The sequence below is a fragment of the Meleagris gallopavo genome, chromosome 6 (assembly GCF_905368555.1).
Source record: "Meleagris gallopavo chromosome 6, MGAL_WU_HG_1.1, whole genome shotgun sequence".
In the NCBI taxonomy this organism is placed as follows: domain Eukaryota; kingdom Metazoa; phylum Chordata; class Aves; order Galliformes; family Phasianidae; genus Meleagris; species Meleagris gallopavo.
The window spans coordinates 2,127,380-2,152,653 of record NC_139409.1 but is presented as its reverse complement, the minus strand read 5'-3'; the positions used below and the strand labels follow the sequence as shown (position 1 = coordinate 2,152,653).

General features: G+C 42.6%; 1 protein-coding gene across 14 annotated transcripts in view; it reads left to right on the top strand.

Annotated features, from left to right (window-relative positions):
• Positions 1–25,274, top strand: part of OBSCN (obscurin, cytoskeletal calmodulin and titin-interacting RhoGEF) — a 170,363-nt gene that overhangs the window by 127,774 nt on the left and 17,315 nt on the right. For 13 of the 14 annotated variants that reach the window (XM_010712264.4, XM_085226863.1, XM_085226867.1 and 10 more), the window contains 14 exons: positions 226–393; positions 662–764; positions 1,343–1,472; positions 2,542–2,647; positions 17,879–18,091; positions 19,687–19,810; positions 20,063–20,196; positions 20,499–20,611; positions 21,421–21,589; positions 22,006–22,087; positions 22,723–22,923; positions 23,756–23,816; positions 24,370–24,447; positions 24,597–24,769. In XM_010712264.4, coding sequence (XP_010710566.2) covers positions 226–393; positions 662–764; positions 1,343–1,472; positions 2,542–2,647; positions 17,879–18,091; positions 19,687–19,810; positions 20,063–20,196; positions 20,499–20,611; positions 21,421–21,589; positions 22,006–22,087; positions 22,723–22,923; positions 23,756–23,816; positions 24,370–24,447; positions 24,597–24,769 — 1,855 coding nt within the window. Of the gene's footprint in view, positions 1–225; positions 394–661; positions 765–1,342; positions 1,473–2,541; positions 2,648–7,867; positions 7,911–11,037; positions 13,675–17,878; positions 18,092–19,686; positions 19,811–20,062; positions 20,197–20,498; positions 20,612–21,420; positions 21,590–22,005; positions 22,088–22,722; positions 22,924–23,755; positions 23,817–24,369; positions 24,448–24,596; positions 24,770–25,274 lie in introns of those variants that run through there. The other variant, XM_085226871.1, reaches the window with a different exon arrangement.

Sequence of the window (25,274 nt, the reverse complement as noted above, 5' to 3'; positions counted from 1 at the left end):
GGACCTTACAAGATCATCCGGTCCAACTGTCCTCCCATTTACCTACAGGAAGATTTCCTTTTGAGGGTGATGAAGAGCTCATTCTTCAATCACTAACATCAGGTGCTAAAAAGCAAATGCAGCTCTCATTCCTCTGAAGTGAAAGTACTGGATAAAATTCCTGTGGAGAAAACATAAAACTGGTACTGAACTATTTACAAAGAGTTCTTTCCCTTAATTTTTAAGATGGAAAGCCAGTGGAGGTGGATCCCCATCACATTATAATAGAAGATCCCGATGGCTCCTGCACGTTGATCTTGGACAACCTAACAGGCGTTGACTCAGGACAGTACATGTGCTTTGCTTCCAGTCCTGCTGGAAATGCCAGTACCTTAGGAAAGATCCTTGTTCAAGGTAAAGACCTGCACAGATGTGTTGTTTCAAAGAGCAGTGTAATTCCCTAAGCATCAATATGAAGACGTTCCAGAAGTTCTATATAGCATGCAAGAGAGATTAATTTTTCTTGAAGATACAGTAGCAGTGAAATCTCAGGTCAAAAATGAGGTCTTTACTGCTTTGTGCACTGAAATCCTGAGAATTATCTGGTCAGGGACACACCTTTGTATCTGTTAGAGCATTGTCATATTCCCAGCTGTTCACTACCTCTATCTTTGCTCTGCAGTGCCACCACGGTTTGTGAACAAGGTCAGAAATGCTTATTTTGTGGAGGGTGAGGATGCTCAATTTACCTGTACTGTCGAAGGAGCACCGAGGCCTCAGATCAGGTCAGTTCCTCAAGCAGCTTGGGAACAAATCTCACATTCCCATTTTGTATGGTCTGAAGACCCTCCTTGCTTTTTTTTCCCAAGTTATGACTCTTTCTTCTTTGAGTTTTTCACCTTACTACCATCCCCACGCTGGTTCTTCCCTATCCCACCCTTCCTTAGTTTCTCAGTATTTTTTTTTTCTGGCTAGAATCTGAAACAATACTTACAGATAATGCTTAGATATAAAAACTCATTCCCTGACAACATTTTGTCATTGCTTTATTCTCCTTGTCCTACACTTGAACTGAGCAAACCGTCTGGAATAATCAGAAAGCTCAATATAACTTCTCATGATTACAAGCACATTTCCCTGCATTGGCTGATGAGATTTCTTGAGAAGGGTCTCAGCACCCCACGTGTTTCAGTATCCACATGTGATCTACCTTTCTGCATGACTGTCTTCCAAGAAACAAGCATTTAGCTAATGATTAACTCCTGAGTTGTATGCTCACTGGTCTGATAGAAGGATCAGTGAACTGGGAATCTCTTGATACTGCTTTTTTTTCTGGTTCATATGAAGTGTTTTCTCCATGCAGATGGTACAAGGATGGCATATTGTTGAAGGACACAAATAAATACCAGACTTTCAGTGAACCACGGAGTGGTATAATAGTCCTGGTGGTCAAGAACCCTTCCAATGAAGATATGGGACACTACGAATGTGAAGTAAGTTCAGAGAGATGTAAAGATCTGCTGACATGATGTAGACTGGAGAAGTCACTGCACTGAGATTCATTGCATGAGATTAGTGACTGAGAAATTGTTGCTGCATGCCATATCAAAAGAGTTTATACAAGTCAGGTTCTCCCTTGATCTGGACCTTGAACGTCTGAAAGCTTAGGACGACTCTGATCTGAGAGTTTGGTTGTTCTAGTAATGATAGAGCGAGTTTACTCTGGAACTTAAATCCAGACCTCTAGAGCTGCATCTTTTGAAGTTTGGGATCATTCTGATGTGATTATTTTCTCAGGACCACCTTTAAACTAGAACAGATTTATGTCACTACAAATCCAAAAGGAAGAAGTGAAGTAAATAGGAATGGAAACTACTGCCATTCCTGTATATTTAGCAAGCATTCATGAGAAGTATCTCAAAATAAGAAAGAACGTGCTGTGAAATATTTTCTAAAAATTAGTCATAGTCTGTGCACTCACAGTTATAAAATAGTAATAAGCTCTCAGGACTCAGCAATAAAAGGGGATGTGGCTGAGCTCACAGCAACTTCACAGTTTTTCCATTGATTTTTTCATGTGATCTGATCCAATTTAAAGACTTCTACTAGAATTTTAGCAAAAGCACATCACCTGGCTTCTGCCATTAGCTAAGATCCAAAGATCCAGTGTTGCCTTGGTTGAGTAAGATTCAGTAGACTGAAGGATGATGAAACAAACAAACAAACAAACAAAAACACACAACTGCTTAACTACCACTTAAATGGCAGGAATCTGACCTCTTGGTAGAGATAGTTACCTTAGGACCAAATCACAGAGCAAACAATGAGTAACTAAGATAGCTGTTGTACCGTGACTTGTTTGTGTAAGTCATTCATGGTAAGGCATTATAATGAACTTACTGAGCAGCACGTGTTCATTGAAACTGTGCTCAGATCTAGGGGCACAGGTTTCATCTGTTTCTGTTGTCATGTAATTGCAAAATACTTATTGTTACAGTATGGAAAGATTTTATTGTAGAAAAGCATCCTGCATTTAATTCAGTACCGCATGATTCTCTTTAGCTGGTGAACAGATTAGGGTCGGCAAAAAGTGGAGCAGAACTTTACCATCACACTGCTGCAGCCCTGACCCAGGAGAGAAGAGGAGACCAAGCCATTACCATTGAAGGTATGGTCCTTGTCCAGCTCTGTAAGTACGTCAGTGTCTTACTCTAAAACCATCTCATTGAGGTTCAAACATATTTGCCATCTTATCCATGTTGATTGTTGGTGTCCATGTATCTGTATGTCCATCAGGATGTGCATGGGTATACTGCAGCTCAGCCATATACCCATCACCATCTGTTGATTTCCAAATCTGGCAAATCAACTTCATCATATAATGTTCATAAACACATTATATGAAAAAGAAGGCGTAAATGAAGAGTATGTCACACCAGCCAAGTGAAAATGTTTCTATTCCTGTTGCAGTACTTGGAAATGTATGTCAGCCTGGCAGAACACGAGTTACGTATTTCTGACAGAGAGCACGGGCCAGTAAATAAAGCCACAGATATATTGTGATCCTTTCCTGAAATGCTGCTGAAAACCTTCTGGAATTATTAGGAAAGGAGGACTGACTGCTGTATATCCTGCACAATAGTTCAACCCTTTGCTAGGACTACTCACATAATCATAGAATCTGTTCCATTTTTTCCATGCATCTTTCAACAGAATCAGTAGGGTGATATGGGCTGATCTTACACCATCCAATAACACATCTCTTTAATAGCACTCTAACTTCCTAAGTTGCCTTCCTGAAGATACCTTTTTACTAAAGTAACTTACACAAAGCAGTCTGCTAGGTACACAAATTTAGATTAGTGGCCAAATCTGAGAATGGAATATTCCCTAGCATTCAAAATTGTTTCTTCATACATGCTAGGAGCATCCTTGCATGGCTGAGCATGGGACGACCAGTGCTGTCTCTCTTGAGCAGCTCCTAGAAGCAGTTCAGGAGATAATACAGCCAAGGAACAGTAGATAGTAGATAGCTTACTGCTTTTAAGGGTGAGAGAGAGGACTCGGGTAGGCATAGGTCATTCTATGCCAACAAGCATCGATGTCAGAGAGCTCTTCCAGATGCAGGTATTTGGGACACAAAAGAAAGCCAGAGGTTTGCCAAGAACTGAGGTATATTCTTTTCTCATCATCGATGTTTTCATATTAACTCAGGATAATAACAAGAGTTCAAGTGTACTTTTGACACAGGGTTTGAGTGTTGCTATCCACATCCAAGTGAGAGCCATCAAATATAAAGACCTCCTGACTCGAGCAGCAAATGACCAGATTCTGGAAAAATACTCAGGGAAAATGGTACTCCACAATCCTATTTCCTTATCTTTCTCCCCACGTTGGCTCTGTCTGAGAGAAGGTCCTGGTCAGGATGAAGCGTTGGGTCAACCTTCTGTAGACACCAATAATGCATTGCTACACATTAAGAGGATTCAGACACACCAGGGCATTAAGGGCAGTATCCAGATCTATGTATTCACGTGTTTTGGTTTTATTCTTGCTTTCCTTGTGGTTCTTTACCAGAATACTGTAAATCATCAAACAGCACTGCAGGGAGAATGGTATTTGTAGAGCAACACTACAATTGTTTCAGTGGCATAAATGTTGAGGTACTTTAATGCTTTGTCCTTGCTGTGACACAGAGAGGAAAATAACTCACATGCAGTATGTAGAGGAACATGAATTACTGTTAGGATGGCATATCTTCATGAAGTTTCCTTGTGCCAAGTATGCTATAAAAGCAGAGGTTGTAAAACAGCTCACGGGGTTACAAATTCAGCCCTGAATTAATCATGCAATGTCACTCCCACAGCCATAAACAGAAAGATTTTGTGATCTTGTTGGAAGAAATGTAATTGGAGCTTGTTGTTATGAAATAGTCTTTGGTCTGTGATTTGCAATTGACTGAGCTTGGTAATAGGAAAAGAAATAGATCCCTGAGTGACCCCCGGGGTGAAACAGTGGGAGCTGCTCCAAGCCAGCCAAGAGCAACGAGCAGGCTCACCCATGGACCATGATGGCTGTTCTGAGCAGAATCATATCAGGGATAAGTCTGGTATAGTACACTTGTACAAGGAGGGAGTTCATGGCTTCTCCGGGAGTCAGTGACCACTTTGATCTACCTATTGAAAAATCAAGCTCATTTGGCAAAGAACAGGAGGATGGATGGATCTCAGGAAGGCTTTCACTTTCTATCCTTACAATCTTTTGTCCTTGTGAAAATTGGTCTATCTATAACTTCATCAAGACGACTACATTACTGCTGTGTGGTTTTACTACATCAGAAAATGGCTGCTATGTCCGTTTTCCAGTTTACCTGATTTCTTGTTGGTTCTGGGAAATGACTATAATAAGAGCCTCCTGAGACACCCAAGGGGCTTCAGTTGCAGTTGTGTTAGTTTTCACTTTCCTGCCTTTCCTGTACTGCGTATTACACCAAGTCAAACCCACTATCACAATTGAGATTCCGTTAGTACAGTGGTTTACGGGCCCTGACCTGCAGCCAGTGGTGGTCATCAGACCAACACTTAGGGTCTCAAAAGCAAAATTCTTGCCATTAGGTTTAAAATCCTGGTATGGAAATTTGCAGATCCATTGGAAGGATCAAAATCAAAAGGATGGAAACCACTGAACTAAGGGATCCCCTGACTTCTGCCTTCAGTCACACTTGGTTTTTGCACTGAAGTCAACGGAGAGTTGCTTTAAAAATCCTCTTTCTGTGGATATTTGAAGAATTTTAGACACTTTAAAAAATGCAATGGAAAGAAGATCTGTCTCTTTGACTTCAAGTTGACTGTCTGCTTTGTGGCCACCCGCCTTGCTGCTTAACCTCTGTACAGCAGATCTGACCCAGCGTGGGCAGGCGTGCTCTGGCATCCCTGTTTAACATGTTGTTATTGCAATTCCCTCATCACTAACTGGTTCATTTTTTTCCCAGTAAAAACCCAGTGTTTCTGAGAAGTGCTGAATTTTCACCTGGGCGGGCAAGTCTAGAACAGTGAGTAGCAGGGGAAAGGATGGGATATTCAAGTGAAGATAAAACCTTAAAGAAAAGTACCCAAAATATAGCACAGTTACAGCAAGGCAACAAATATCCTTATAGCTTTCTCTCAGTTCTCATGCAGAGCTTAGGGCAGATTCGTTACTCAGTAGTCACCATTCCTGGAGGTGTTGGTGAAACGCAGAGATGTGGCACTGAGGGACGTGGTCAGTGGGCATGGTGAGATGGGCTGGGGTTGGACATGAGGATCTCAGAGGCCTTCTCCAACCTTAGTGATCCTATGATTCTACCTGGCTTTTGATAACATCCCTCTTGCAAGCCACGTATCCCGGGGCTCTGAAATGTAAGACTGCTTTAAATGCAGAGGAGGCTCAACTTCCCACTTTAGGGAACTGTTTTATGCCCCTGAGTTTCCCACATTACAATTGGCTTTAGCATTTCACGTCAGATTTGTGCATCCCATGCTGTGGGTCCATCTCTGAGATATATGCACTATGCAGGGAAATAGGTTTAAGCTTTAGGGAGTGGGAAAAGTAGAACTTAAAGTTTGTAAGAAAGGCCACATTGGAAATCACCTGTCAACCATTCAGAGCAACCAGAGCCGACTTCCATTCAGACTTAGCCGAAATGTTCCATAACTCACAAGGCACTGATTGAATGCATTAACCAAGGAGGAGTCTGGCCCTACAGAAGCACTGGCTGACCCTAATGCTTACAGCTTTTAACCTGCTTCTCAGGGCCTCCTGCTTTGCAAAGCTGTTTTCCTACAATGCTCTCAAACAAGTTGAAATGATAAATCTGGTGCTAAAATGGATGCAGAATATTTTCCTCTCGGGAAAAGAAACCCAGATTCTCTCATCCTACTTTCATGTGGTTCTATCCTTTACAGAGGGCTGTGTAAATCCTCCCTCACACCTCAGATACAGCACATACAAAATAGATGTGTTCTGCAGTGAACTATGAGTCATCAGGACCCACTTGATAGAGGTTTCAACAGAATTGAATTTCTTGCTTTTTGTGATTTTAGGGACATATTTTTTTTTTTTATTTGCAGTTCACTTTGAGTTGTACCAAATGGAAATGATCAGAGCTGCTTGATCATAGGCTGGCTAGAAGGCTGCAAACCAATTGCTGGAAAATTATTTTGAGATTAAATTAAGTTTCTTACTTAAACTTTTCTAACTTATTCAAGAAGAGATGGGGCTTGATGTTGATTTTTTTTTTTTTTTCCAGATCTCACATAGGTTCAGTAGTTCAGAATAGGTTCTAAACAGTCCAGTTCTGTGTCTCAATTTTATTCCAGCAGATAAATATTTATAGACATTAGGAGGAAGTTTTTCATGCAGAGGGTGGTGAGGCACTGGAACAGGTTGCCCAAGGAGGCTGTGGATGCCCCATCCCTGCAGGCATTCAAGGCCAGGCTGGATGTGGCTCTGGGCAGCCTGGTCTGCTGGTTGGTGACCTGCACACAGCAGGGGGTTGGAACTGGATGAGCATTGTGGTCCTTTTCAACCCAGGCCATTCTATGATTCTATAAGTTGGGGACCTGCTGAAAATCTCTATTGGCTCTTTACATGCTATGTTTTGTAGCTTCAAAAACGTCTGTTTGAACAAATATTTGCAGTGTCATTGAATCTTCTATCATTTTTTTCCTATATCTTGGCATGCCTTACAAGATTCGAGCTCAGCATGGGGCAGGGCTCACAAAAACATGCTAGAACAAAAGGGAAGGAGCAAATGTAAGTGTGTTACAGGGCTACCTTGGGGCTTCCTACAGATTTTTGATGCTCATTTTCTGTTCTGATGATAATGATTTTCGTTGTCATTGTTGTCAGCTGGTATTTTGCATCTAGTCCACAGTAGGAAGTGTTCAGTGTTTGGGGGAAAACCTTCAAGTAAGTGAAATCACAGTTGAAAGCATTTCAGCTCTCCAGGATTTCCCATCTCAAAGCATTTCCAGGTTTCTTACACCATCACTACTGTATTACAGGGAAAGGGAAGAGGTAAAAAATGCAGTAACTTGTCTTCTCTATTTGGCCTTCCAAACAAAAGTCAGGATCTCATAGTAGCAAAAAAACGACAGTTTTTGAAATATTGTTCTCAACACAGTAGTTATTAGCAAACCTAAATTACTCAAAAGGCATTTGAATCCTCATTCTTGGTCATAATCACTAAATGTGATGCTGGAAATAACCACAGAAAGCATGGATGGGATGGTACAGGCATTTTTTTTTTTTACTCCAGTCTATTTTGATTAACTGAGCAAAGTTAATTTCATCATTTCAGCTTTTGCCTCTCTTTAACCCCATGCTGTTCATACTGTTTTCTTTGTAGTCACTGAACAAGAGACTAAAGTGCCCAAGAAAACCATCATCATGTAAGTGCTGATTATTTTTTGTTGTTTTTCTGGTAACATTTGTGTTTTGCCTTGCTGCCTCTGCATGATCCAATAACAAGCTTGTGTTTATTGGCCATGCAAGTGTGTTCGCCCCTATTCTACCAGATCTGATGGTATTTTGTGTTATGCAAAGTGACCACCTGAAAAATCTTACTGTCCCTTTCAAAGAAATAGCAACATTGCAGCTAGGCAGGGCGCAGGCCAAATTTCTGTTAGGATACAATATGAGAAGTAATTCCACTGAATATTGCAGGAGTTGCACAAGAGCTCAAGAAGGTACAATCTGACTCAGAGCTTTGAAACCAACGTTTCTCAAAAAGACAAGCAAACGTAACAAATACAGCCTACAGTGTTTTCTTTGCAGGAGCTCATTGGCCATTAAAATCTTTCAGTATCTTCTTGGTTTTAAGTAACGTAAGCAAGGGCATAACTGAATTGTATGATACTGGAAGACTGCACTTACATGTTAGGTTGTCAGAGCTCCCTCAAGATATTCGACTTTGTCCTTGGGTGAGTGCTTTCCCACAAGAGTCATAATTTTGCTAGAATCAGCCCTTGACTTGGACATGACTCTAATGGTTGCCTTTTTTTGAAGTACTTTTGTTAAATGATGAGGCTAATTTGTGAAACAACAGCTAAAATAAGACTCAACACATGATTTATCTTTCCTTCTATTATTTTCTGTGATGACTTTCAGTTATCATCCATGTCCATCTGGAGCCAGTGGTCTGTATGAAGCCATGGCCCCACCACCCAGCGGCTTCTACCCTAAGCCAGCAAGTAGGAAGAGGACAGGAAGGATGAACAAGACTTAGGTGTGCCTTTGACTAAATTCCTTGAGTTAACAATTTGAGTTATTAGCTTTTTTAACCTTCCAAATACCAGAAAATGAAGGTGCAAGGCTTGGATTTCCACTGGGTAGCAGAACTGAGACATAGTTCTTGATATTGCGTTCAGAAACATCCCAAGAAAGTCCTGAGCAGGAAGCAATCTCTCTCAGCCAGACCATGTTTAGTAAATCTTACCTTTCTACATCTCTGCACCTGGAAATCACGTGGAAAAATGCTTTTTTTCACATCTCAGTAAGCTAATAGTAGCCCTTTCCCCTTTATGATTTCAGATCAGAAGCAGCAGCTTCTGTTGGTTGATTAAATAATATAAAATAATGCAAAATACCATCAGATAAGCTGAGTTCTAAATTTCTAACACGCTGCATTGGACAGCTCAAGAACTGATTCCTAAATTAAGGGCTGCGACCCCAACAGGGTTTGGGTTGGTACATTTATGTGTGGGATCTCAGAACAAGGTTGAGAGTTGGACTGGGTGATCACAGTGGTCTTTTCCAACCCTAGTGATTCCATGATTCCGAGGGAACTTGTCCTCCCTTTGCTGGTAGAATGGGGTCACGAGCTCATCTGGGAGGCCCTCAAGCTAGAATGAGGGTGGTGATGGAGTATGGTTTGGGATCAGGTTGTTAAGGGCACGTTGCAACTTTTAAAACATAGCAAGCTGAGAAACAGAAGCATTTTTGAAATTACCAGGAAATTAGCAGGAAATAAATTGACGGATAATTTAGAGACAAGATTGAGCAATGTCCCTGTAAATCCCAGAGCCAAAAAAGCATTGAAACTTTGCAATGTAGAGCTAAGTCTAGTGCAAATACAAGTGGGTTCATTCATATCTGTATCAGGAGGGACTTGGTTTTGAGTAATTCAGAAAGGCACTGTGGTCATGATGAAGGCTCTGCAGAGCAGTGTCAGCAGACAAGATCAGCGTGGGAAGGCAGAGCAGAAAGGTGATGGTAACTTGTGGGAAAGAGCAAAGCAGGAGCAGATGAGCCTAGTCAAGTTAGGTGCTGAGGCTACTGAGGGAACTCAGAAAAAAGTATAAAAATTATTGTTTTGTACATAATCACTCCTTCCTTGATCTGGTGGTTGTCTTTATCCTTCAGTTTGTTCTATTTTTTTTTATTATTCAAGTCTCTATTGCTTGGAGGTAGAATGAAAATCTCAGGGCAGAAACAAAATCACCTTTCCTCTTAGCTCCACTGAAGCAGCCACCTCTGTAGCAGAATGTCAGATTCCTTACACTTGCAAATCAAACTCTGTCTTTACCTTCAGGTTTTTCCATGTAAAAAAAATGACCCCAGAAAAATTCGGCAGGAAAACTGCATGTTCAGCATATAAATTAAGAACATTAAAATCTGACCTTGGATATTCCTGTCCCCAAATGCATTTAAAGTCAATTTGCCTTGGGATAGGAGTAGACAATTATGTTGATACAAGCAGAATATATCTATGCACAGGCTGTGAGAAATGCCAACCACACTGGATACCTCGAAGAATGTAAAGACCAGCAGAATTACTCTGAGAAATAACAACTAGGCATTCCAGATTGATCTGGTATTCCTATATCAGTTGCTGATAGTAGGATCAGGCTGTGTCTGCAGTAACAGTACTATGAAGAGTAAATATAAGTGTATTTTGGCATAGGTGACTTTTGCAGGAAGTATTCTAACTTTCCTGGCTTCCAAATACTTAATGCCCTTTTAGCATTACTATTCTGCCTGTGAAAAAGAAGATCTCTAGCCTATAAAGAATCTTTAATCAATAAAATAGAGATAAGATAGACTTACTAAAAGAGAGGACTTTACTGTAATAAAATACATTTTGCCATTTTGTTTGACCTAAATCTTAGCCGTGGACATTTAGGAAATGGGTAAACCAGAGTGCGTAAAACCTTTGGGTGCAACTGCTATTTGGGCACAAAGTAGGTGTTCACTGCAAGCGTATGAGATACAGTAGAGTCCAGAAGACCATTTCTCATCTGGACATGTGTTTGTGCACACAAGGAGGCTGAAGGAGCTGGGATCCACTTTAAGCAAAAAGGCTTTGGCTGGTTCAGCAAGTAAGCAGTGATGGGCATGTGGGCGTGTGCGTTGTGTGTGTATCCATTCCAAAATGACACGCTTCACTCAACTCTGGAGTGCTCCTAAGACTAACCCCACTACAGCGCCTTGGTCCACACTGGCATGTGCAAACGGAGCGTGGCTCCCCAAAAAGTCTTGTCTTCCTGCCAACACCATTTCAACCCTTTCCCTCATCAGAGAGGAGACAATAACTACTGTGGTGAAGAGCCCAAGGCAAAGGGGAAGGGTTTCTCCTGCTCGTTCTTCTTCAGGCCATTCACCTTCCCGTTCCCCAAGAGCGGAGCCAACTCCAGAGCCAGTCTTTGTCTCAAAGATCAGGCAGCCTGTCCACAGGCATGAGCAAGAGGCGACCTCGAAGTCTGCTGTCCCCATGCTTTATGTCACAGAGCCAGAGGACAGGCAAGGAGCAGCAGCAAGAGAGATCACCGTGGAGACCAAGATGGAAGAGCAAAAGCCCAAATGGGTTGAAGTGGAAGAAATAATTGAATTCAAGGTGAAAAAATCACCAAAGCCTGCAAGGAAAAGAGGATCTTCCCCAGTAAAACAAGAAAAAGATGACTCAGGGGTGTTAACGTTCACTTTTCCCAGCTCAAGGCCGACCCGTTCCCCAGATGATGATCCAAACACAAACAATTCCAACAATAAATTGGTGGAACAGTCAAAATCTTCTTTGCCCCAAGAAAGTCTCTCTGAAGTCAATATCCAGCCTCTGGTGTATGCAGCGGATCAGGAAGGACCTCAAGGCAGCAATGAAGACAGAAGCTCCCCGTGTGAGTCGGAACAACTAGGAAATAACTCCTGTTCTGATTGTGGATCTGAAGGAAGGAGCTGCCCCCAGGAAACAAGTGAGCACTGTGGGGCAAGGGTTGCTTCCCCACTGCTTGCCTGTGGGGGTGAGCCTTTGAGCTTCAGCTTTGAGACAGCTGCATCAGCTGAGCATGGACATCTCTTCTCATCGGTGAGGCCAGAGGTTGAAGAAGTGGATGAGTTAGACACATCTTGGCCTGTTGAAGAGGGGATGCCCCAAGTGGTTGCAGATGTCCTTCCAGAAGAGGAGAATGTCATTATAATTGATGAACCAGAGGAAGTACAGGCGGAAGACATCAGCACTCGGAACCTCAAAATTTTAACCCACAACGGCAAAATGTTGACTTTGGAGGATCTTGAAGATTATGTTCCAGGAGAAGGCGAGACCTACGGGTGTGATGATAAGAACCACAAAACAGACAGACCCTGCGAGATCTCCGTGCTCCAGACAGAGATCAGCGAGCCCACCATCGGAAAGCCAGTGCTGCTGAACCTGGGGAGACCCGTGGTGTCCGAGCCCAGGCAGAGATTTTTCAGCACGTTGGAGGAGCACATTCCAGGGAGCGTGTTCGTCTCGACATCTCGAGTAACTGGTGTGCAGTCTGTAGGCTCTTCCAACATCTCCATCCATGTGAGTGATGCCTGCATGGAGGTGAAGCCTGGGGTGCACGTGGCAGCTTCCTCTGCTCCCTCCTTCACCGTGAAACCATCTTTCTGCACTGAAGTCCAACTCTCGGCAGACAATGGGCAGTCAAGCTTTAAAACTGAAGTTTCCACGAGAACCCTCAGCTATGGGACTGTCGGTGAGCCCGTCACGTTGCACATCAGCACAGAAGACCTCTCCCAAAGCTGAGCAGAGACAAGCATAATTTTCAATGCAAGAGGAAGCAGTGTTTTAGAACAACAACAACAACAACAAACACCAACAACGAATGATCACAATTTTTGTGGGTGAGGGGAATTGGTGAGAATGATAAAATGATGACAAGGTAATGTGTAAGAGGGAAAATCTTTGAGTAAAATATATTTAATTATGAGCTTTTCCAGTCTTAAAGGGAACACGTCTGTCAGATCAGTTTGTAATTGTAAAAGCTTTGATCGAGGTGAACATATATCATTCCATAGAGGAGCTGCGGGGGTAGGCTTAGAAAAAGCCTGATTCTCCTACCTGTGACACAGATACACGTGGATAAGTGTTTTTTTGTTCACAAACTTAAGAATTATTTCGAGTGCAAACCTGTAAATGATAGCATGGCAAGGAAGTGAAAGAATCGACGCTTTTCAGCATCCTCCAGCAGCAGCACGGGAGGACTGTTCCCTGCTAACGCCATCTCCTGTCACTGCGTGCACTGAAGGTTACGAAGCTCCACACTGCTTTGACTCTACGCTTCTGACACCAGTTAGCTCCATCAAAAATGTCTTCCTAAACCTTTCAGCGTGCACAGTCTTGGTTAAATTGTTATGAATTTCTGATAGAGGAAATACTGCATTTGCACGGAGCGCAGAAGGCTGCTCAGACCTTCCAGCTGAAATCCTGACTTGGCTGAAGTCAGTGGTCCTGGCAGCTCTGACTTGAGGAAGCCAAAGACTTCACTGTTCTCTTCCACCTTAAGAAGAACTACAAAAAAGGCCATTTTTAACAATGACTGCTATTTTCAAGTCCACGATAGGTGTAGGTTTCATTTTTCTGCATACTAGCCTAGTGGGTTTATAAACCATACATTTTAAAATACAGGTTCACTTAGTGTGCAGCAGAAGATTAAAGAGCTGCACAAAATGACTTCTGCAACTATAATCAATTGTTAATGCATACAAAGAACCACAAATGTGGTCTTTGTCAACATATGTTATTGGAAAAATAATCTGGTATGTTTGATCTCCTCCTTGTGCCAGTGGTGAAACTTTACTGTTAACAGATGAACGTCTCCTGATGTGCCAGGAGTTCAGCATGGATCTGCAGCAAAGTGACAGGAGCACAAAAAAAAAAAAAAAAAAAAAAGAACAAAACCAAAGAAAACCACAAACAGATCTTTACCACTAATGCCTGGTTGAAAAATAAATTGTAATAAGTTGGGCTGCTTGGCAGCACTGCCAGTTACAATTGCTTCGTGTTACTGAAGCAGTGTATGTTGGATCGCATTACAGAGGTCACCTTGCTGCTTTCTGATGAGTTTCTCTGCAGCTTTGCAGCCTGCTTGTGAGGCTCAGATGCACTGGGCATGGCCCATTCCTGTTGGCTTCACTAAAGAGGATATTGTACAGAGAGCTCCAACACGTTGTTCAGCCTTGAAAAGAAATTATCTGAAAGGCCCAAGCAGTGGTCCCAGTTGAAGTCAACTGGAATTTGTCATTGATCTCAGTAGGACCAAGCACTGGCCCTCTCCATCCAATGGAGTTGTGGGGTGAGGGGTCCCAACACCTTATCCCTACTGAGTTGTGTGGCCTTGCTGTAGCAGAAAATGTTTTTATTTAGATGGAACAGGGAAACCAGAAATGCTCTCAGATGCAGCTTCTAGCTGGCATGAATAGAGAGGATGAGTGAGTTATTGCCTTGGAAGCGTTGGTGTGTGATGCTCTGTCTCAGTGTTTCCCAACTAGGTAAAATTGTGAAGCTTGTTCTGGAGTCCAGGCAATATTCCTGCAAACAGGGTCTGAATTTACAAGGGGTGCTTGTAGAAAAGAATACATTTTTTTCTTCTGTGGCTGAACCTTGATCGTGTGGTGACAAAAATGGATGCATTTCTCAGCCTTTCGCTTTTCAAGATCCATGAGGATATCTTGTGTAATACCATGTGCACTACCCTCAAGATAGAGGGCACTTTCCTAGTGATTACATGTGGTGAAAGAAATGAGACCTCTTTTGTGTTACTCTCCTGTTTTTGATAAGAGTTCCTTGGTTTATACTGTTTTATAAGTAAGTAATGTAACCTGTGCTTCGTTCATATACTGCGCTCTGCATTGGAAAGCAACAAACACAAAACAGGGAAATCCTTCTGAAAATGAAAACGTTTTTGTATCAGGCCTGGTTCTGATCTCAGCTCTTCAAGTATCTATCCAGAATAACTCCGCAGCAATAAGTGGATTTCTTTTGGATTACGGTTGGACAGGATGATCTTGGAGGTCTTTTCCAACCTCTATGATTTACATAGGCACTACTGAGAAAGGAATTTGCTCTGTGGTGGTCTTTTAAAGCATACTCTCACCCAAAAGATAGTAAAGAATTGTGAAAAGATGTGGAGGTTCTATCTGATGTGGTTGATGCTCAGGTATATACTTTTTTAAAGAAGCTGGAAAGCTGCAGTTCCATTGGTCTTAGAAAAAAAAATAATTCATTAACTCAAAGCAATTAACATCTGCTTACACTTTCATTTGAAATCTAAGCAAAAGAAAATAAATCAGAATGAATGTCTGAAATCTGTTGCAGAGCTCTGTTCACAAAATGAAAGGTTTCTGAGCAGTCTGCTACATACACATTCAAAATATTTTCCTAGAGATTAAAAATGATGCTTGTAAGTGATTAAACTGTGTAGATAACTAATGAGACGTGTGGGGGTTTATTTCTTGTAGACGAAAACATGCAGCTGTTTAAAAAAAATAAATAAATACAAGAAATGTTTTGCCGTAATTCCTGCAGGTAAATGGGTATTAATAAAGTGGAAACTTCAGTTTGCTTGAGATTAAAAATCCAACAAAAAACCAACAAATGCAAGATGCACTGTTAGATGCTGAGTTGATATCAATAAATGTCTTGCATCGGCTGTCTCTAAACTTGCTGGGTTTCTGTTTTCTTCTCTGTTCTCTGCACCTGATACTCCATTATCTCATCAGCTTCTCCCCTCAACTTAAGCAGGAGCATATCTGCAGCCCAAGGACAGCAATGCATTCAGGTTCTGGCTGTCATTTTTATAGACAGTTCCAGAAGCGTTGAAATGGAAGAACCTCTTTTGATGGACACTTCCCGTTCAGCTGTAGGAGCAAATAATTTTGAACAGTTTTTGCCTACTTGGGTCCCCTGAGGCTGATTTGGAGGCTGAAAATCCACAAAGTTCTTGTGGTTTTGGTTATTGGCTGAAGGAGATGTGAGGTGGAAAGGTTCATGGTCACCATTTTGGAACTGGTGAATAGGCTGTGCATTGCAGATGTGTCATCATTACAGGGTTAACCTGATGTACCATAGCTAATCTTCATGCTTCTCAGGTCAGCAGCTTGGGTTATAGCACATAACATCACTAAATAGGGAAGAAAGCAGTACCATACCAACACAGAGGAGAAGAATCCCACGTTGTCTTGTGGACCAGGAGCGTTTGAGAATCTCTTGGCTTAGTAGTCTGTAACGAGCTTATTACCACATTTTACCACAATGCCACAAATCCAAGTTAAACTGAGTTATATTTTCTCCTTGATAGACAGTAAGGGCGTTTCATGCAGCTCTCTTGTTGGCAGCTGCCCAGCTGGTAGGGCAGCACAATTGGAACTCCAGGAAATCCAAGTCTTTAAAGATCTTTCCACCCAGCCCATTGCTAATGGACACCAATGGGGCAGTCTGGGGCACGTGGTATGAGCAAAACTTGCTTTTTCCGTCAACAGCCCCAGAACAGAAATATTCCATCATTATGGAGAGGACACTGAAAACAAAACAAAATCTAGATGCCCTGGAGGCATTCAAGGCCAGGTTGGATGGGGCCATGGACAGGCTGACCTATTTGTTGGCAACCCTGCCCATGGCAGGAGGATTGGAACTAGATGATCTCCAACCCAAGCCGTCTGATGATACTATGCCTAGAAAGGGGCTGACCCAAGCAAGTTTTCCTGCTAAGCTCTATCATGGGAATTTACTTTCTCAAGGCTGAGAAAGAAGCAGAATTGAAACAGAACTGCAGGGCGTGCTGTATGTGGATGGCATGAATTGAGTCAGAAGCATCTGAGTGCAAGTACTCTTACTTTTTTTTTTCCAGCAAACTCCCAATTGCTCTCCCTGCATCTTGGCCCACAGGCTTGCAGATCTGTGCCCACTGGCACTTAAACAACACCATGCATAAGGCTGCTGCCTACTGGGAATCAATTCCTGGTATGGCTGGGAGTCATTTTTTCTGCTCCAAGAACATAGTCGGATTTATTTTTTCTTTTATTCACAGAAAACACATTTTTATACACATGGGAAGTATGTTTAAAATAATAAAGGCTTGGGCAACCAGAATGGGGTGTCTAAAGCAGAGCTTTTGAGCCAGATTTATCAAGGACTGCATGTTTATTCAAGTTTGTACTCTTTGTGACTATGAGGAATAGTTGTAATCTGATATGGGTTTTGTCTTTCTTTGATGGGTGTTTTAGCATCCTTAGATTTCTCCCTTTGTTGTGCCTCATTAAGAGTTGTTTAAAGAGTGCTGAGCAGGAGATTGGATAAGATCAGCTCCTGAGGTCCCTCCCCATCTGATTCACCCAATATCCCCACCTTGGCCTATCCTCTGCAGTGCTGGCTGGGGATGAGTGTGTGCTGTTTGTCTCCTGGGTGTCTGTTCTGCAGTGATGTGCTCGAGAATCTACTTTTATTAGGAAAGCTTTGTCATCTCTCTTCCTTCAAAGATGTCGTTTCTTGAGGCAGAAATTACATCTTCCTCTACAACGCTTCTCTGTCACTGTCATTTTGCAGTACTGTATACACAAACGATCTTGTCTTTAGAGCTGGCTTGCAAAAGCACCATCAGGTGCAAATTTAAAAGTTTCAGGTGTCACGCAAACCTAAATGCCACAAAGTAGGACAAACATGTTCTCCTGCAAGCAGTAGCTTCAGGGCCTTCTGTGCCATCCTTCCTTGCAGGCTCAGGAAGCAGCAACCCTTCTTCAAGGGGCACTGGTGAGTCTGGTAAGTGCTCACTCCTCCTTCCCTGAGATAATAACATCCTCCTTGCACCTAGCCTCTCTGTGTGTGCAATGCATCACCACTGGCTTTGTTTCACCTCAGTGAAAGTAGATCTGCCCAACCAGACAATGTAGGGCTGAGCCAGGAAACAAATCCTTCTTTCCATTGTCTGGGAGTGTCCTTGTCCTGGTGGGATGTGTCTGTCTGAAGTCTGTGTGCCTGTCTCCTTATTGTGAGCTCTAGAAGGGTAAGGACGCGATGACAGATGTTCCATCTGACTGCAAGGCGTTGCATGCTGCCATTGTTTTCTTTTTGCACCAAATAGAGAAAAGCAGTTCTTCTTGTCTGTAGGAAAACCATCCCCAAAGTCAGAGCTGGAGACCTCCGTCCAGGCCTCCCTACGGCGTGCTGATAAGGAGATCAAGACAGCTCTGAAGAAGCTCGTGGACTCGGCATCACTGCTTGTGACTCTTCCCCCGGACACGCCAGGAGGTGACCATGGAGCAGCTGGACCTCTGCTGCTCCATGAAGTCAGCACCCAAACCCAGGCTGCTGGGGGGCAGGGTAGGTCTGGAATGAGAATGGAAGATAGTGCATGGAGATTGATAGAGATAAAAAAAGGTTGAACACAATTTCTTTCCCCCTCCACACCCCTCGCGGTTCTCTGCTTTATTGTTTTGAGCAGTTACGGGTTGAAAGAGGACATGCAGAGACAACAAAACATGGGGCTGTGGGGTGGGGTTGGGTTGGGCACAGCTTTAGGGCAGAGCTTCCTGGAAACAGGAGCTTGAAGATTGTGTCTGAAGCGGAGTTTGGTTCATCAACTGCCCAAAATGAAGAAGGAAAGAATTTTTTCCATATATGGACTTTTAACCTTTATTTTTTCCTTTTTTTCCTCCCTTTTTCCTTTTTCCCTTTTTTTTTCCCTTTTCCTTTTTTCCTTGCTTCACTTTTCCTTTTTTTTCCCCAACTTCCTTTTTTCCTTGTTTGCCCTTTTTCTCCCTGTTGCAACCACAGAAGTCATTTGGTTTTGGATGTGCTGGGGTGGGGAAGGGCTATTGATTTTCTTGTTGTCTGCCAAAAGCAAGCTGGAAATTTGAAATCCCTTTACCAACTGCCAGAGAATGTACCGCATGTTGGGCACGACAAGTTCCCCTGCAGTTTCTTGGCCCTGGAGCTGAACAGACCTCTCAGCCATATAACTGATTAATGCCAATGATGTGTGTCACAATGTCTTCAGGTTTCACGTCTGTGTTGTTTTTAAAGCACGTGAGCAAACTGCAGCCCTGCCGCTCTCCCTCCTGCTTCTGCCGCAGCAACTTGTCCTTCTCTGTTTGTGTCAAGTCAGAGGATCTGGCCTCCACCAATGTAAACCTAAAAGGACAACGTCATGCAGCCCACAGCCCTCAAACTAAAGATGTGGTTTCAAAAAAAAAAAAAAAAAAAGATATTTTTGCCTAAAGCTGTAGGAGAATAGAAGCATTTCGTGAAGTTAGATCAAAAATAACTGCTTAAGAATGACAGGGCTTTAATTTTTCTTTTTTTTTCTACTCCTTTTTCATGGGAGATCATCCATGCAAATAATCCTGTGGTGAAGAAGAATGACTCAAAAATCATCAGAAGTAAAATGTGAAATGGATTACATCTTTAGTCTCAACTGCAGAGAGGAGATGGTTCTGCAGTCCTTTCACTTGAGGCAGCTAATTAAGTTATTAATAGAGGGATTATTGTAATAAGATGATGACAGTCATCTCATTAATCACATTTGAGTGAAAAGAAGGCAAATATTTTGATAGTTCTGGTAACGAGAAAGCCCAAATCCATTTCCCACCCAGATGGGATCTTTGACCCTATTTCCTTCTTGTTCCTGCTGACCACCTGTCCTACCGGTGTCTGCATGTGTTTCCCTATAGAAAAACTCGTGTTGCCAGTCAGCATTGTGTCCATTCAGCCTCTCTGCTGTTGTTCAAGGCCTTTGCTTTATATGGCTGCCTCAAAAGGGCTGAATTCTCCTCTTAGCTTCAAGGACTGCACTCAGCTGAGGTTAGAAAAATTCTGTTCTGACACAAGGCAGACAGAGATGGCTTCACAGATTTGCTCTGGTTTTCAGATGTGCCCTCGTAGCTGATGTGTCTAACTTTCCCTATTTCTGCTATCAGACAAAGCACAAGGGCAGATTCCAACTGAAGAACCAAGGGTACCAATGCCCAGCCTTGGTCTTTCCCATGAAGAGACATCTACAGGAGCTGAAAGCACTCAGGAGCGCACTGTTCCCATCTCCAGGTAAACATACATTCTAATACATAGATTTTCCTCTGTAGGGAAGCTAGTGGTGACTTAAACTCATTCTTGTCTTCTGCACTGCACAAGAAGGATGTAAAATATTGGAGAGAAACGAACCCCACCAGATCAAAGTTCTTCCCATATTAATTTTAAGTAGATACTGGTTAGTCTGGTGGTTAAACACATAGTTCAGTGAAATCCTATAGCTCTGCAGCTGTGTGACTGGGTCTTTTCTCTTGGGCTTCATGAAAGAATACCACCGGCTGCGGGGACAGGAGACTGGTGCAGGAGAGAAGGGGATGTGGTCTGGGACGTACACAGTGAAGTTTATATTGAGACCACGGAAAGAACCCGTGTGTATAAGACTGAGGAGAAGACCCCAACAAGTAAGGAGGAGCCTCATCTCTATTTCTCAGGTCCTGTGATTATCATTGTCTTCCCTGTGGCTTTGTTTGAAATAATTCATCTTCTTCACCAGTAACTGTTTAATAAACAAAAAGTAACAAGCACGAAGAAGTCTAAAAGTAATGCAACCATAAAGAAACCCAAATATATCGCTGTGATATTTCTTGATTTGAAATTAAGCCAGTGTCACACCCGGGGTCTGGAAATCCCATTAGAGTCACTGAACCTACATCAGCACAGCATGAACAAAGTCATGGTACAGCAAAGCATTGTGTCTCACCAGGTCCTCCCTATATGCAAGTGACAATAGAGGATGTGCAGGTGAATTCTGGGGAGCGTGCCAAATTTCAGGCAGTCATCGAAGGAACCCCTCCACCTACTGTTCTCTGGTTTAAGGTAAGGGAAAATGTGTTCCTGATGAGGATGAGGAACACGGAAAGGACTACAAAACAACACTTGTATGGAGAAAGCCTTTTGATTCTGTCATTCTACACCTGTTACACTGAATCTTATCTGTAGATGTTTTTTTTTTTAAATTAGCTGCAGTTCTCCCTGGATCCACCACACTTGAATTTTGCCTTGTGATGATCCAGTGTCACTGGGGCTCCTTCCACAAGATCATTTTGGGTGCATTAATAGGCAAGAAGGGAGGTTGGTGTCTGTCTGAGAGCCACCGGGTTGTGTGCTGTCATTTTTAGGGTCAGGAATGGGATTAAGAATGGTTTACTCCAATTGTCAACATGACTTTCAGGCTCTGTATCTTTTCCATAGTTACTTGGTAAACTGAGTGCAAGGACAGTAAATAATGCAATAGAAGGTATGAGAAATCATTTATCGTTTCCCAGAATATTGTTTTCCCCCTCAAATATTGCATCACTGTTAAGTCAATCTGTATTAGATTTCATCTGATGTCTTCCTGCACAGTCAGGCAGGCTTGGTGTGCTGGAAAAGCCAAAGATTGAACCACATCACCTGGGGATCTCTCCTCAGCCCTCGTTCTAATGTATAGGCTCTGAAATAGAAATGTTGTATAAGCAGAAAAACATTTAGCCATGGGGTCTTCTTCAGCAAGCATTTTGTTAGTGACTTTGGTAGATGGAAAGGTATGTCTTGTAGCTCTGCTCTTCTTTCTCATTTCTCAAAGAGAAGAAATGTCTGTTTCCATCTTGGTTTTCCAGTAACACAAAGTGGTTCCATTCTTTCAGGGCACTACACTGCTGACAGACAGCGTTAGGCTCCATCAAGGGAAGACAGGAACAACATATTTCTTAATCCTGGACAACGTTGTCTCAGAAGACGGTGGTGTTTATACCTGTGTTGCCAAAAATGCAGGAGGGGAGGTTTTGTGCAAAGCAGAGCTTGTTGTACATGAAGGTAACACCATTCTTTGAGCTGCGTGAGTTGCTTCAATAACCTCTGCAGTGTGTACTCTGTTGTCATCTTCCTTTGGTATCTGCTACATGTTCCAGCTTAGCATTTGCATGTTAGCAGTATGGCACTATCCTGTATAAAGGGAAATCTTCTAATGACCTGCAAAGAGCAAATGAGTTGGGTTTTTTTTTTTTCTTTTATCTCTGCTTGAGACTACGTGATAAACAGATACCATGGGCCGCAGAAATAAGCATGGCCCTGCTGCAGTGATCACGTTGGCAAGTTGTGTAATCCAACAGCTATACCAAACTCTGCAGAAGTTTAGAGGAGCCCTATACGTTTTCCTGCCTTTAGCTGCCCTGAAATAACTTTGTACACCATCTGAATATTAACCTTCATATTTTTCTTCATTTCCAAAGCTAAGAAAGACCAAGCAGCAAAGAAAGTGGCCACCCGGAGAAAACTCCATTCGCTGTATGAGGTTAAGCAGGAGATTGGAAGGTAAATGGATTTTCCAGCATCCAACATTTTCCAACATCCAGTTGCCCACCCAAGCTGCCAAGCAGCAGGAACAAGAGGCAGAACCATGAATAAATCCAAGTGGGAGATTGCCCCGATACAGGGGTGCTGGGAACTCTGTTCTGAAGTTTCTGACATGTTGGAAGAGTCCGTGGAGCCCACAGGTCACTCCAACTGATAAAATGCTTGGGGGTTTTGAGGTCGCACTGAGTGACATGGCCTATGGTGATCACAGACATGGGCTGATGGTGGGACTAGGTGATCCTAGTGGTCTTTCCAACCTTAATGATTCTGTGAGTAGGTGCCCAGTATGGCTCTTGGGCTCAAAAGACCACAGCAATGTAGGCACCGTGTCCATCCAAGGGATCTGAGAGCATCAGCCTTTGTCAGCACACATCTGGAAGAGGTTTTTTCTTCAATGGGAACTCACTGCTTAGTCTTAGAGACAGCCAGGAGAGGGCAACAGCAGCTCACACTCAGAGAAATCAGAGCTGTGTTGGAGAATGTAAGCCCTGAGCAGCAGGAGCTGTCAAGGCTGGGGCACGGAAAGGTCCTCCCCCGCTGTGCAAGGGCTTTGAAGAGGGGCTGAGCCGGGTTTGTCCTCTGATTCTGCACAGGGGCTGCTTCAGCTTTGTGAAACGAGTTGTACACAAAGGGAACGGGGTGTCTTGTGCTGCCAAATTCATCCCTCTGCGAAGCAAAACGAAGGCTCGGGCGCATCAGGAGAGGGACATTCTGTCCTCTCTGTCCCACGACAGGATTACCAGGCTGCTGGATCAGTTTGAAACGCGGAAAACGCTGATTTTGATCTTGGAGTTGTATCCTTTTCTGTGCTCCTTCTCCAAGGAGGCTGGAAAGTAATGGGCAGGCGTCGTTTATTAAATAAGTGTGCTAATAAGCAATTTTTAGCTTTTGCTGAGATAGCAGAACACACCCAACCATTCCCCACACCACGCTATAGCACAGCTCTGTGAATTACTGTGTTTCTGCTGTTGTAGGAAAAGCCACGATACCTGCATATATGAGTGTGAATGAGATGTTAAGCACCAGAGCTCTTTTCTGGAAGGGAAGGACTTTGGTCCCAATGAGATCTCATCTCATGAATTCTGGCCTCTATCAGTTGAGATGAGGTAGCTACAAAGTGAAAATATCGATTTAGCTTCTGGATGCTAGGAACCTCCTGAAAAACAGAACCTGAGGCTTTCCAGGCAAGCAGGCGTTCACATGAACACCACTAATAAGAGCAAAACGGCTACTCTGTAGGTGAGAAGGGAAGATGAGGTGCTGGGATTTGGGAGAAGAGACAAGGCAACACTGCAAGCTGGAGACCCAAATCCCCAAACACAGCGCTTGGTCTTTGTGCCTTGGTTTTGAAGTGGTAGCTTTGCATAAAGACATGGAACAGCATGGGATGTGTTACTGGGAGATCAGCATGAGCAAGGCCAGCCTTGCTCTTCTGGGAAGCAACCACGATCTCCAGAGCCTTGAACGTGTTTCAAGAACTGTGGAGATGTGGCATTGAGAGATGTGGTCAGTGGGCATGGTGGGATGAGTTGGGGTTGGACATGGGGATCTTAGAGGTCTTTTCCAACCTGAATGATTCTATGAGTCTATAACTGTGGCTCTGTTTTATCTTAACGCTGTTGTGAGATGCTCCAGCGAAGAGCTCCTCGACCGTTTATTCAAGAAGAGTGTGGTCACTGAAGCAGAGGTAATCTTCCCTTCTTGTTTCAGTGTCCAAAGTTGGTGGGAACCACCTGATCCTTCAGCACGGAATAACATTCATCTGCATTTTCTAATTCCAATGTGAGAAATATACTTGAGTTAGTGATAATCTGTCTCTCTATATCTTCATTTCCTTTGTCTCCATATACCCAACTCCTTTTCTGCCTCCAACGATCTGAAATGATGGTTTCTCAGATAGTTTTTGTTATTGTTATTATCATGGTTTTTTAAATATTGGGTGCTCCAAGCTCAAAGGGTTTCAAATCTCCCATCTAGAAGCCAGGTTTCCCCTGTTTGTTGCTAAAACTGATTTTTCTTGGAAATGCTCAGAGGGAAATGCCAGTTAACACTTCAATATTGGAAGGTAGAGGACTTCCAAGTTGAAGGTGGCTGTAAACCTTCTGGTTCAATCTGTCCCTTTATCACATTAAAAGAAACAAAGAAACATTGGTGGAATCAGGGATCCTCCTTATACAATATTAATATTCAGTGACTTAATGGCTGATTGCTAAAAATTGTGTTTTGTTTTGTTTTTTTAGGTGAAATTGTATATAAAGCAAATTTTGGAAGGAATCAATTATCTTCATGACAACAACATCCTTCATTTGGACATTAAGGTAACGTGGAGTGGCAGGTCTAGTCTGCCAGTAAGCCAACCTCTTGTTGGCTTAAGTATTTTCCATTTGAATTATTCTTATCTGCAACTGAAAATATTGCCTGATCTCAATAAAAGCTTCCTTATATTTTATTTTATTTCATCTTCTAGCCTCTGAATATCCTCATGGTTTATCCCGAGAGGGAAGACCTTAAGATCTGTGACTTTGGGTTTGCTCAGAAGATCACACCCCTGGAGCCTCAGTTCAGTAAATATGGGTCTCCAGAATTCGTTGCCCCAGAAATTGTCTCTCAGTCACCAGTGTCAAAGGCAACAGATATCTGGTAACCTTTCTAAAAAGTTTTTGCACTGAACAGCCTGAATTTGGGTCATCTGGGTTAAAATAAGTGTTTCTTTAGGAGCATGTAATGATGTACTGTGTGTACATTCACACTACAGGGCAATTTATTGCAGTTACATCAAACCGTTTTGCAGTTTTGTCACAAGCTCAGTTCCTTTGGCTTTGCCAAAATGAATGTGTAGAACTATGGGGAGTCCATTATGTAGAATCCTGTGCTGCTGAACAAACCTGGAATGTCTATGTAGCAACTGTACAATGTACTAATTGTTTATACAAAAAGAGAATTAATGAGTGAATAATACTGTGTGCTGGTAGAGATGGTGCAGTTAATAAAGGTGATTCCATGTAACGAAAGGGAATAACAAGGGAAACTGAAAGTGAACTATGAGAGTCCAAAACACATTGAGGCTATTTAAAGCTCCTTTTTCTTCTATTTTGGTCAACAGTAATTGATACTTGACAGCTAATTAATGCAAAGAAGCATCTCA